The 13,393-nt window shown below is 44.8% G+C and overlaps 1 protein-coding gene across 1 annotated transcript; it reads left to right on the top strand.

Moving 5' to 3' along the window:
- Positions 1-9,604: 9,604 nt before the first annotated feature.
- Positions 9,605-12,177, top strand: LOC113035101 (lectin-like). The gene is made up of 2 exons (XM_026190399.1): positions 9,605-10,554; positions 11,457-12,177. Exons 1-2 carry the CDS (start codon positions 10,465-10,467, stop codon positions 11,697-11,699), a joined length of 333 nt encoding a protein of 110 aa, XP_026046184.1. The 5' UTR covers positions 9,605-10,464; the 3' UTR covers positions 11,700-12,177.
- Positions 12,178-13,393: the final 1,216 nt, after the last annotated feature.

The raw sequence follows: 13,393 nt of genomic DNA, 5'->3' as shown, positions 1-13,393 counted from the left end.
CCTCTGAGCCTGTGACAACGGGACTGTGCATAACATCAGCTGTAACAGTCGATGCAAAACAGATAGTGTGAGTTTAAATCCAGCGTGGTGCTGCACAAAAACGCTGCCACTGCGTTTAGACCAACTGTATATTTTTGATTAAAGTTATACTTTATTACATTTTATCTTCATTTCAGACCAACCCTCCACTTCACTCAGGTAAATCTAGAGTGTGTGAAGGATTTTCAGTGGTCTATGTACAAGTGTGTCAGCAGTCTGCAGTCGTTCGTGTCAGAGGTCATCTGTGTTACTTCTTGTATTTCACACACTTTCTGAAGAATTTATAAGGAAGGAAGAAAAAACACTGACTTGAGCCATGAGACACATGTGGAGCCCCAGTAGGGCGGCCCACACTAAGAGTGTGTGTGTACTGGGAGAACACAGCTGAATGGTGGTGTGCCCACACCGGGGCTCCACATGAGTGTTTGCTGGGAACCCTCGTGTAGACGGTCACGAGGGTTCTGATTTGGGTTAACTGTTTGCTGTCTTTCCTCAGGACGCGCTCCCAGTAAAAACTGATCCTTATGGTTTGTACAGATTTTTCTCTGGGCCAAACTCTCAGGAGGTGGTTCATATTCCTCTGCCATGGGGCCGAGAGTTTTAGAAACTACAACCTGCTAAGTCTTCCTGAGTCAGCAGTCCATCATCTGCTGAAGCTTTAATGCTTTATCAAAAGGGAACGTTTACTGAACGCAAGGGCAGGAAAAATAATGTACAACACAAACACTCTTGAACTCAAATGATGTTCCAGTTCCTTAAGCAAATGAAATATACTTTGGAAATGAAAGAAGTCTCTTTGAAAGGATATTAGTATTTAGTATTTAGTATTTAGTATTTATTTATTTATTGTCATTGTCAAGAACAATGAAATTGCGTTTGGGGCTTCCATACAACCCAAAAAAAAGAAGAAAATAATAAATACCCCTTAAAACCCAAGTGTACATATTTAACCCAGTGTGACTCCAATGCAATAAGACAATCCTTAGCAATAATGTTCGTAGAAATTCAGACAAAGACCTGAGAAACATGACAAAATACAACAATGCAACCCATTCAATATTATTGTACTGTGAGATATGATATCAGATATGATAGTTATCTATTTAAGAAAGGGGGGGGGACAGGAGGGGGAAGAGAATAAAGATATGATGCACCAATGCAGACCAGTTCATTGCTATTAAGAAGTTGGATATGGTTATTGTCCGTGAGAGGGGGGCAGAGAGTTCAGGAGCCTCACAGCCTGTGGATACAGGCTGTTGGCCAGTCTGGATGTTCTGGCCTGTATAGACCTGTACCTTCTCCCTGAGGGCAGCAGATGGAAAAGGTGGCGCGCAGGGTGATGTTGGTCCCGCAGGATACTGTGCACCCTCCTCAGACAGCGAGTGGGGAAGATATTACTGATCTCTGGCAGACTTGTTCCAATAATTCTGCCAGCTTCTTTCACCACCCGCTGGAGTGCTTGCTGATCGGCCTTGGTGCAGCTGGGGAACCACACTAGAAATCCATACGTCAGAACGCTGCTGATGGCACAGTTGTAGAAGTTCAACATCAGAGATCTGGGAATGTGTGCGCTCCGCAGTCTCCTCAGGTAGTAGAGGCGCTGTTGGGCCTTCCGTACAACTGAGGTGATATGGTTGCCCCAGGACAGGTCCTCGGTCACAGTTACCCAGTCCTGTGATGTGGTTTGGTAGGCTGAAATAGTTGATGGCCATCCATAAGATCTCATGTGGAACTGACCCAAAGACGTTGGCAAGGTCTAAAAAGACCACGTGAAGGGCTCTTTGTTCTTTCTTGGTAGCTTGAATCTGGTGCCAGATGACGCTGGCATGCTCCAGACATCCCGAGAAGCCCTGGATGCCGGCCTTCTGCACTGATGTGTCAACATAGTTGTGTCTTTGCAGGAAAGTAGTCTTTGGGCCAAATCACTGAAGAAGATCTTTCCATCTATGTTCAGCAGGACGATCTGGCAAAACTGGCTGACGGATGAGGAGTTCTTCTCCTTAGGGATCAGAATACCTTCTGCTCTTCGCAAAGCCCTTGGAATCACTCCTTTCTGCCACGCTACCTTCATCAGCTTCCACAGGTATTTGAGCACTCGTGGGGTGTTTTTATAAAGCCTACATGAGATGCCATTAGGTCCTGGAGCCAATGCTGCTCTTGCCTGCTTCACTACCTTCTCCACTTCACTCCATGTTGGTGGTCTTATGTCCATTTGGTGTTCAGGTGCCTGGATAGGTGGCATATCACTCGGAATGGTAACTGGCTCATACCTCTGATCATCAGAGTAAGAGTTCCTCAGACGTTCTTCCGGGTCTTTTATGGGCATTTTGAGATAAAGAATAAAACATATTCACTAGTCTAAAAGCGGCACGATAAACACTGTTTATTCAAGCTTTTATTATTCCAGAATGTAAATCACTCAGTCCTTTTTTCCCCTTCTTAGTTGTAATACCCTCTTATGCACACACGGTGTCGCACTCTGCTGAATAGACCCGAGATTACTACCACTTCTCTTTTCTTCTGTGCTCTAGCACTCACTTTCAGTTTACCGGAGGTTGTGTGAATTCTTTAGGCAAAGAAAAAGGCAGAAAGACACAGCAAAGAACAACAACGAACAAAAGACATACATTTACCTCACTTTGCTGCTAATTATGATAACAGCTTTAAGCACATGTGCTACCACAGAATCTTCTTAGATTAAGGGATTTTAATTACAGTGAGCACTCATTAATTTTATTGGCGTCAATTTTCCCGCACAAGTTCAAATACTTTTGAAACACTCACAAGGGCCTTTAACCCTACAGCCATTTTCTCCCAAAAAATACATTGAATTTTTAAATGTTTTCCCCAAAACACTTTACCCCATTCAATTCCTCTACTGGATTTCCATACCAATACTGAGGTAACAATGAAAATAAAAAAAAATATTTTCAGAACCACTTTGTTCCTGTCTTTTATTCCAGACCACCATCCTCAGAGTTAAGCCTGCCTTTTATTACATTTTTTTGTAGATGTACCTACCCGGCCTTTGAAGGACCCGTCCTACGTGGACCAGGTGGGTCGGGTCCTTCGAAGATTGCTGCCCCTGAATTTGGAGAGCATTCGGCTACGTCCACACAAATACCCATGTACGTGTCTTCCATGTCTCATTCCAACACATGGGGCGCACTGACAGAGCCTCGCCTCTGTCAGTGCGCCCCAGGGCGGCTGTGGCTACAATGTAGCTGCCATCACCAGTGTGTGGATGTGTAAAGCGCTATATAAATACAGGCCATTTACCATATTAGTCTCCATCACCATAGTTTTGCCGTACCTTTGCTTTTTGTAGTTGATTTTGGGGGGGGGGGGGGGGGGGGGGGGTTAATGGGCTTGGGGTGTGTGGTGTCGCACTGACCTGGATGGGGTCTGGTAGCTCTTGGGTGGTGTTTTTCTGGCAGCCTAATGTAGCAGGGCTTCAGGGGTGGGGGTCTGTGCCAGTGCTCGTTTCTCTTGCGTAGCCTCGTTGCTACAGCCTCCAGTGGCTTCGGCACCATGGCTGCTGGGCTCTCCTTTGCTCTTTTCTGAGTGGGTGCTGTGATTGCCCCTGTGGTGGTCCTCCTGAGGCTGTGGGGGGCTCTAGATGTGTGGGGCCTCCTCTATGCATGCTTCATGTCCTGGGGGGCAGGGCTGTGGCTCCCTGCACCTACCTACTGTAAAAACTCGAATGGAGAAACCTTATAAACACGAGCACTCACACCCACAGGTGTCTACACGGGTGTTTGAAATTGGTGTTAGAAGCTAAATAGTCAGTCACACTGACAACGAGGAAGTTTTTGATTTTTCTGGAGGGCTTCCCCTGATGTTTCCCCTCTTTCAGGAAATCACCAAATATCCTTCAAACTGATACGTTTACCTGCCGGACAGGTGTGACAGGGCAATGCTGAGCAGCCTCATTCTTCAGCTGTGAATCAGACAGAAGTGGTGGCTTTGTCCCAAAAAGTTGATTCTGTTCATCTGGACGTAACGTTTTCAGTGGGAGAAATGAGGGCGGAGTCAAGGAGGCCATTTACGTGAAAAAGGAAAGACCATCTCTGAATCGAGGAGGGGGCCTAAGGGTACATCTGTCACCATCTTACAATGCTGTGAGCTTTGATCAGTGGTTGTTGATCAAAGGTCATGGAAATTTGCATATTCATGATGAGCTGACCTCTCAGCCCGTTGTTCTTTCACTGCGCTGGTTTCAGTCATTGTGCAAATGTCCTGTTTGTAAGGTTGGAAACCTGCAGTCAGCTGAGACTGAAGAACTTGGATGAGTGACAAAATGTTTCTCCCACTGAAAACATCCAGATGAACAGAATCAACTCTTTGGGATTTACTTACCTGGATGATGCATCAAGGTGATGGCTTTGTCCAAACGGTTTCACGCTGACAGCCAGATGCTTAAGATTGTTCCGGGGTTTCATTGGTTCTCCAAACTAACATCAGTTTGACTTTCAAAACTGCAAAGCTCCTTCCAACAACCGAACACAAGTCAAGTTTAGCATCTAAAGTGCAGACAACAGTCAGAACCTGTGCTCAAGTCAAATACCAGGAAAGTGACCCCTTCATTCACTGGAGTAAACCCCAACATACAAGCACTGAACCAGTCGATGCAAGTCTGTTTGAACTCAACCAGGGGTGAATTTCTATCAATAACAAAGAGCCAAGGATCAATCGGTCACACAAACTCTTCCACCAGGATAAGGTGGAGGAGTGATACATCAAGTAAAGTCTGCCTAAAGCTGAGTGCACTGCTGGTCAGTCTGCTAAGCAGCAAACATAGAGCCTGTGTTTCTGCTCCGTTCATCAATGTGTTTACTGTATCCAAGCTTAGTGTACATAAAGTCAATTCTTCTTTTGGTCATCTTTTATGGAAATATTTTGATTTGCTGGCATCTCCTGGTCTCCTGATGTGGAATTGATGACTGTGAAATGCTGGCCTTTCTGTCTACCACGCGAGCTATGACAAAGCATCATTACCGCAGTGCAAATTCTGCCGAGTCCAGATGTAAAGCAGGCGATGAGAGAACTACAGCACTGTCCTCAAATCACAGATGCATTTCACATCTTTGCAAGGAGTTTCAACAAGGCTTAAGTCTGTTTGCTCTCAACATGCAACAGCGTGTTATGTGTGCAAACAGAGGGACTCATAAATATCAACAATGAATACACTGCAGCCCCCTTACCTCACACTGGAAGCTCCAACCATCTCACTTTGCTGATGAACACAGTGTACACGCCCAGAGTGAGAAAAGAGCCGCCTGTGGTCGTGGACGTTGTAGTGTGGGCACAGGAGGCTGTTCCAATGCTATGGGCTGCTTGGAGTGCACACCATGGAGCATTTTCAGACAACATCTGGGGACTGTGTGGACATAGAGGAATATACTGAGGGTGTGATGTTTGTTTATCAAATCAGGACTGCTTGGCAGTAAATGTCTTGTATTACAACCGGACAGAGTTCGACTCTGTTCTTTTGGCAGTTTCTGATCATACTAATCAGTCACGCTGAGTATGAGGATGTTTTTGGCAGCCTTGAAAACTTGCCATCTGAAGTTTTGTGCACTGATGTCTCTTTTTCAGTTAATCAGAGATATCCTTCATACTAAGCCAGGCAGTTTACCTGCAGTGCAGGTGTGACAACAACCTCGGGATGAGGAAGAACAATGCAGTTTCCATCCTGGTCACAGACACTGGATCAGTTAATTTTCCAGCCATCTATCCCTTCTCCTCCACTTATCCTTGTCAGGGTTGTGGGGGTGCTGGAGCCTTTCCCAGCTGAACTTTCAGTTTGATTGGATTTAGTTAGTTTGTATATTATTTAGCTGGAGTGTGTTTGTGATCAGATATGTGTGAGGTGTGTTAGAATAACTGAAGTATTTCACCGTATAGGTTTTTTTGAGAGGCTGGGTTGTTCGTCTTTAGATGTGTCGCTGTTGAGAGTGTTAAACCTCTGTATTTGTTTAAGACAAACATATTCAGAGCTCTGAAAGGCGTTTGAAGGCTCGTGTGGTTGTTTTCTCCCATCTGGTCCCCTTCACATTACCTTGCGACCGTTACAGCACCATTCTTAGGAGCTGTGACAGACTCTGAAATCACAAAAACAGACAGGCCTGGAGCTCATGGTGACTGGTGTGTAGCATTGCCAGTGAATGACAATCCAGTTAAGTCCAAGATAGACAGAGAATTTCTCACAATCACTCTCAGACGGAAGAAGTAGTCATTCGGGTGACGTGCGCCATTTTCCCAAAGCCTCCTGGGAAGAAATGTCAATAAGAAAATAGAACATGTCACAAAAGCACCGATAGAAGTTAATGAAACCCCTGCAGCTGTTTGAGGCTAGTTGGTTGCAGCCACTGAGCAACAGCTTGAACCTTCTGCGAATCCATGGGTAAACCATAGAAGAGTGTGGCAGGGGGGTGGTCTCTGGCCTGCTGGCAGTGGAGGGGTGGTGCGGTGAGACTAGTGACTCTCTCCTTATATATAGTGTTGGCAGAAACTGTGTGTGTGCAGTGGAGGACGCTGCGAGACGAGCAGACTCCTGGCTCGAGTTGTGCCTAAAAGAGCTGTTGAACAAAATAAAGGAACCCAAACACGCCGATATGCACTGTCGGTCCGATCATTGCCACAAAGAGTTAATGAAGCCGAAGAAGGGGGTGGAGCTTTGATGGCGGGCACATTTCTCCAGCTCACAGACTAGCTGGTGTTCGAACTGTCTGTTAAGCACCACCCTAAGATGACTAACATGGTCTTCTTGGGACCAGAGTAGATCAAAATGTAATCCAAATATGCCAACGGCCACCAGCCTAGCATGTCACGAAAGACATTGTTAATCAGATGTTGCAAGACAGCAGGGTATTAAATCCAGTTCTTTGTATTCTTTACGGCAAAGAAAGACACGGCTCAAAGTGGTCATAGCTCAAAAAACGATCTTTAATTTGACATATTCCAGAATATGGAGACTGTTTTCACCCCCTCTACGGGTAACATATATCCGGTCTTAACACTATTCTTGGGCAATTTAAATAACACAGAAATCCTGCAAACTATTCCTAAAGTCCTTCTCATTACTCTTCATTACTTTTATGCTCACATTTAACGTGTGTCCAACGAGCTTTTAGTCTCCTAAGCAACATTTCCTGGAGCTGTGGTTCTCTGTGCTTCTTGTGAGTTCCCCTTTCTGATGGTTGGTTTCTGGATTCTCACCAACCCCTCCGTGGTTTCGCTCTGGTTCTGGAATCTTCTCCTGTAAAGTCAGAAAACAAAACGCCTCCCTCTGCTACGCCTCAATAATCTACTGTGTTCATCTAATGTTCCCTTAATTATTCAAAGTTGGTTCAAAATATCCCGTTCTGGGCTCTATCCTTTATATTAACTTTACTTAATCTCAATGCTCTTTATGTGTGTGAGCAACACTTTTAATTGTATTAAACCCACCCAGGGTCAGATATACACCATCACCATATCAGCATAAATCTCCACTAGAAAGCACACTCCAAAATTTTTGTCTATCAGGGTTTACGCCCCTTTTTGCTTCAAGCAGATACATAACGTGCAAAAGTTACAGCTAATGACAGTTAGACAAGTTTCCGTTATCTGCAACATTTTGTTTCAGCCGTCGCACCCCAACACGTTTCCTGTTGACTTATTCATGGCTTATCTTTAACACCTTCTGCATCACTAGTTGCTAAGCAAAGACAAAGCAAGACGTGTTCCACCTTTACCCTAGAAAATAAATCTATGTGATGTTTGTGTATGTAAGCCTGTTATGCATCCATTCACTACACTCCACGCCATCCCTGCAGCATATCAGTTCAGACGGTCACGCTGAACGAAGCTTTTGACCTTCTTAGGGCTGAGTTACAACTCATATGAGCACGATTGCAATATGTGTGTAAAACATCATTTATATACTCTTCAATGTTTAACCTTTGCCACCCTCATAAGAAATAGGTGTTTCCTGTTTTTGGCTCGCTCCTCTCTTATCCGTTCATGGACTACAGTTCAGCATTCAGCACAATAATTCCCTCAAAGCTTTTCACATGAAGGATCTAGGACTCAGCTCATCACTGTGTCAGTGGATCCTCGACTTCCTCACAGACGGACCCCAATCTGTAAGGGTGGGAGAACAAGTCTCCCCCTCCATCTCACTCAGCACTGGAGCGCCTCAGGGTTGTGTTTTAAGCCCCCTGCTGTACTCACTGTACACTTATGACTGTGTAGCCACATCAGACACCACCTCCATTGTCAAGTTTGCTGACGACACCGTTGTGGTGTGCCTGGTCTCTGACACCACCGAGAAGGCCGACCTGGAGGAGATGAGGATCCTGAAGAACTGGTGCCAGGAGAACAACCTCCTCCTAAACATCAGCAGAGCTGATCGCGGACTTTGCTACAAAACAGGTGAGTCCCTAATCATCAGTGGCGCGCCAGTGGAGAGAGTGGACAGCTTCCAGTACCTGGGTGTCCACATCACTCAGGACCTGTCATGGTCCTGTCACATTAACACCCTGGTTAAGAAAACCTGTCAGCGTCTCGGTACATATAGGGGGTCATAGGGGTGAGTGGGGGTAGGTTAGAGTGTATCTCCGAACCTCGGAGAGATCATGGAAGACTTGAGGAATCTTCTCCAGATCAATGGGCTCTGAAGGGGGTAGTTTTGCGGGATCCATTCTGGTCTCAGGGTTGAAACAGCTTTGTAAACAGCGGGGACCCCAGCCCAGGATCTGACACGATGACCAGGAGATATGGGGGTTGTGCCGACAGAACCAGGGATAGCCCAGGATGGGCGTGCGTATGGGCTGCGTTTGGTACTGGAGCGGGTAGGGTTGAAGGGGGGTCGACTGAGGCTAATGGGATATGAAGTTGAGAAGCGAGATTCTGAAGTTTTAAAAGTAGAGATAGTGTCTGCCTCCTGAATCCAAACTGGAAGCTGGTTCCACAGAAGAGGGGCCTGAAAACTGAAGGCTCTGCCTCCCATTCTACTTTTAAATACTCTAGGAACAACAAGTAGGCCTGCAGAGCGAGAGCAAAGTGCTCTAATAGGGTGATATGGTACTACAAGGTCATTAAGACAAGATGGGGCCTGATTATTTAAGACCTTGTATGTGAGGAGCAGGATTTTGAATTCTGGATTTAACAGGAAGCCAACAGGAGAAATCTGCTCTCTCTTTCTAGTCCCTGTCAGGACTCTTGCTGCAGCATTTTGGATCAGCTGAAGGCTTTTCAGGGAGTTTTTAGGACTTCCTGATAATAATGAATTACAGTCGTCCAGCCTGGAAGTAATAAATGCATGAACTAGTTTTTCAGCGTCACTCTGAGACAGGATATTTCTAACTTTAGAGATGTTGCACAAATGGAAGAAAGCAGTCTTACATATTTGTTTAATATGTGCGTTGAAGGACATGTCCTGGTCAAAAATGACTCCAAGGTTCCTCACAGCGTTACTGGAGGCCAAGGTGATGCCAAATGTATTCTGCAGCAGGACAACGACCCCAAACACACAGCCAAAGTCATTAAGAACTATCTTCAGTGTAAAGAAGAACAAGAAGTACTGGAAGTGATGCTCTGGCCCCCACAGAGCCCTGATCTCAACATCATTGTGTGTGTCTGGGATTACATGAAGGAAGTGAGGAAGCCTACATCCACAGAAGATCTGTGCTTAGTTCTCTGAGATGTTTGGATCAACTCACCAGCCGAGTTTCTTCAAAAACTGTGTGCAAATGTACTTAGAAGAAGGCAAAGGGTGGTCACACCAGGTACTGGTTTGATTTAGATTTCTCTTTTGTTCATTTACTGTATTTTGTTGACTGATGAAAATACACGATGAACACTTCCATTATTGAAAGCATGTTTACAGCTTTTCTTTCTCACCTGCCTAAAACTTTTGCCCAGTACTGTAAATTTAGAGTGTGTGAAAGATTTTCAGTGTCCTGTATAAAAGTGTGTGGACGTGTGGGTTTCAGCATGAAGAAATCTGTTGTCAGAGGTAATTCTAGGTAACATATCCTCATATTTTACTTTCTTTTAAAAGAATTTCCAAGGAAGAAGGAATAAAAAAACCTGACTTTCTTGATGTCCCCATCTCCCCTCCCATCACCCTTTGCTGCTATCAAACAGTATAAATGAGGCTCTGCTCTGTCGCTGCAGCACGTTCAGCATCTGATTCTCCCACTGACGTTTCTGCGTTCATAGCCGGTGAGTTACAGCTTTGTACATAAATGCAGCAGCTGTAAGAATTAATCTTGCCTGGGGTTTGTAGCTGCAGGCATTAGATCTTTTGGTAAAATAAACTGAAATATGGTGCAGGCTCATTTACACGCATTAAAATTCACAGAGTTTCTGATTTGAACTGAAATCTGTAAAATGTCTCTTAAATGAAAATAACTGTAACTTCTGTCCTTTAGAATCATGAGTAAGAACTCCATCAGCACTAACCAGGAGCTGCGTAAAGGCGAGTCCCTCGTCAGTGTAAATGGAAACTTCAAAGCCATCCTACAGGTGGGAAAATGTGACCTTGTCCTCATCAGTTTATGATTACATGGCCCAAAAACACAGCTGGTAACATTAAAAGTTGACAGCTGGTCTTTAACGTGCAGATATAGAAAGAGATCAGTTTTACTGGCCACTTTTTCCTGGCTAGAAAACTTTTCTTTTGATAATGATTTTTTAGTGAAGTTTATGAAAACCCTTCCTGAGAAAATGGCAATAAAACGAATCTATGAATAAAAGAGCCCCAATGATGAGATTTCACCAAAACAAAGAGATTTATTTATTTATTTATTTATTGTCATTGTCAGAGAACAATGAAATTGCGTTTGGAGCTTCCGTACAACCCGTAAATAAAATAATGAAGAAAATAATAAATACCTCTTAAAACCCAAGTGTAAATATTTAACCCAGTGTGACTCCAGTGCAATAAGACAATCCTTAACAACAACATGAGAACATGACAGTAATGTTCATAAGAAATTCAGACAAAGACATGAGAAAACATGACAAAAACAACAATGCAACCCGTTCAATATTTGATGTCAGATAGATAGTTATCTATTTAAGAAAGATGCACCAATGCAGACCAGTTCATTGCTATTAAGAAGTTGGATATGATTATTGTCCATGAGAGGGGGGCAGAGAGTTCAGGAGCCTCACAGCCTGTGGATACAGGCTGTTGGCCAATCTGGATGTTCTGGATGATCAGGAAGTTAGGAATACAGAAATAAAGAGAAGTGGGAAGTCTCAGACGCTGACAATTACATCTGAATATTCACTTAACACCTGATTTGCTGAAAGCTGCACAGCTATTCTACCTTGTTTTAACGAATCGTATCGTCGTCCATATGATTTGTAGCTCACAGTATAAACGTTCAAACTGATCCGCTCTCTTTGCTTCCACTTTGCAGGAAGATGGCAACTTTGTCGTCTACAAGTGGTCTCCTATCTGGGCCACAGCCACAAACGGCAAAAACCCTGCGCGGCTCCTCCTGCAGTCGGATTCCAACCTGGTCCTGTACACCCAGGACGATAAACCAGTTTGGAGCTCTGGAACCGCCATTAACGCCGACATCAGGACGATGCGCCTGACCCTGACCAACGATGGTCGTCTGGTTGTTACAAGGAATGGAGCACAAATCTGGAGCTCTTAAAGCTCACGATGTCATTCAGAGATCCAGACTAAAGGCGTGATGTCCTGAGAGCCGCGCGCTCTGTTTCACATCCGAATAAAAGCTCTGTGATGTTTCTGCTGTGTGTGTGTTACTGTCTCAGTCAGATGAACTCTCAGCACGTTATCATCGTCTGTTTAAAACAAGCGTCCAGTAAAGCTCACAGAATAGACGTAGTATTAAATCTGTGTTACCTGCTGACTGGAAAACGTCTGTTTCCAGGACAGCAACAAAAATCTAACTGTTCTCTGTGTGGACCCACAGCGGGCAGGTGTGGGCGGGGCCAACCTGCAGGCTCCAGGTGTGCGTGTGCTGACACATACAGGCAACTGAGAAGGAGTTCTGTGGGCTCATTGGAAGCTTTTAAAATCTCAAATCTGACCGTGTGGTGGCGTTCTCACCTGTACTGTAGATAACACAGGTGAGTTTTACAAATTTCTCTTCCATCCAGTCGGGGGAGCCAAACGTCTGCCTGTCAGAGCCCCTGAAACTCAGATGTGTGTCAGTGAATCTGCACGTCTTCTTGCTTTGGTCACATTTAGTTTCCAGTGGTTGTAAACACATGCGTCACTAACAGGTAACTTCCTGCACTGCTGAGATTAGTGTAACAGCAGCACCTCATGTGGTGGATGTTTCTGAGGCCGTGTGCACCATCCCTGCTGGAGGTGACATCATCCTCCTTCTTATAGTTTGTTTCTGTCTTCCTGAAAAGGACACACACGGTATCACACACATGTGATCACACACACGGTATCACACACATGTGATCAGTCATGACAGCTCAGAGCTCAGCGTTCACAAGTGTGATTTGATTGATTTCACACAATAAACTGAACTGGTGGATTCGTGCAGTCACGTAGATCAGACTACAGCAGCACTACAACCTGCCTCTCACAGGTAGTTTTTCACAGACATGAAACTTTTAGTTTCCTGTGTAAATCTGCTGACGGCTCATGAAGTCCTCGGGCCTCAAAGATTCTGCAAAAACAATAAAAACCTCCCAATCAGGACGCAATGGGTCTGTGAGGAAGGTCTGTGACTGACGAGCTTCACAGTCAGAAGGCGAAGCTTTGCACGGCTTCATGAGACACATGAAGGTTACTGCAGATGAAAAACAGCTGAGTGTGGGGGGCAGGTGGGAGTTTTAATGATGTGTTTCGCTCGTCAGCCTGAACACTTTGAGTTCATCAGGTTTCATCAGCACCTGAAATGATTTCACTCTCATTTTGTTCCAAAGTCAAAAATGTTTCTGGGAGGACAAAACCACAGAAGAAGAGTCCAGATGTGCACAGGTGGGTGTCAGACTTACACAGGTAAACGTGCACAGCTAACAAACCAGGAGAGAGTCCATGAAGACCTCTGATTGGCTGGCTGTCCATTTAGGTCTTCCACAGCAGACATGCTGCAGTGTTCGCTCTGCCGGCGCTGTGTCCATTAAACCAGCTGAAGTGGCGCTCTAAGGACTGATGATGTCATTCAGAGAAGCATTGCTGTGGATTCCTGCTGTTTCCATCTTTTATCTACAGTCTGTGGAAGTCTCTGTTGATTTCTGGAAGCTTCAGTGTCACTATGGAAACGGTGATGAGCTACAGCATGGTAGAGAGTCAAAGGTTAATAATAAGTATTGATTGCATGCACAGTGGTGAGTGAAGAAGAAACACTGAGTGCATCATGTG

The sequence above is a fragment of the Astatotilapia calliptera genome, chromosome 13 (genome assembly GCF_900246225.1).
Source record: "Astatotilapia calliptera chromosome 13, fAstCal1.2, whole genome shotgun sequence".
NCBI lineage: Eukaryota > Metazoa > Chordata > Actinopteri > Cichliformes > Cichlidae > Astatotilapia > Astatotilapia calliptera.
The sequence above is the reverse complement of the archived record's forward strand: the minus strand, read 5'-3'. Positions and strand labels throughout refer to the sequence as shown.

Coding starts and splice junctions, on each gene's coding strand:
- LOC113035101 (XM_026190399.1), top strand. CDS start 10,465: ATGAGTAAGAACTCCATCAGCACTAACCAGGAGCTGCGTAAAGGCGAG. Junction 10,555..11,456: donor ACTTCAAAGCCATCCTACAG/GTGGGAAAATGT, acceptor TCCACTTTGCAG/GAAGATGGCAACTTTGTCGT.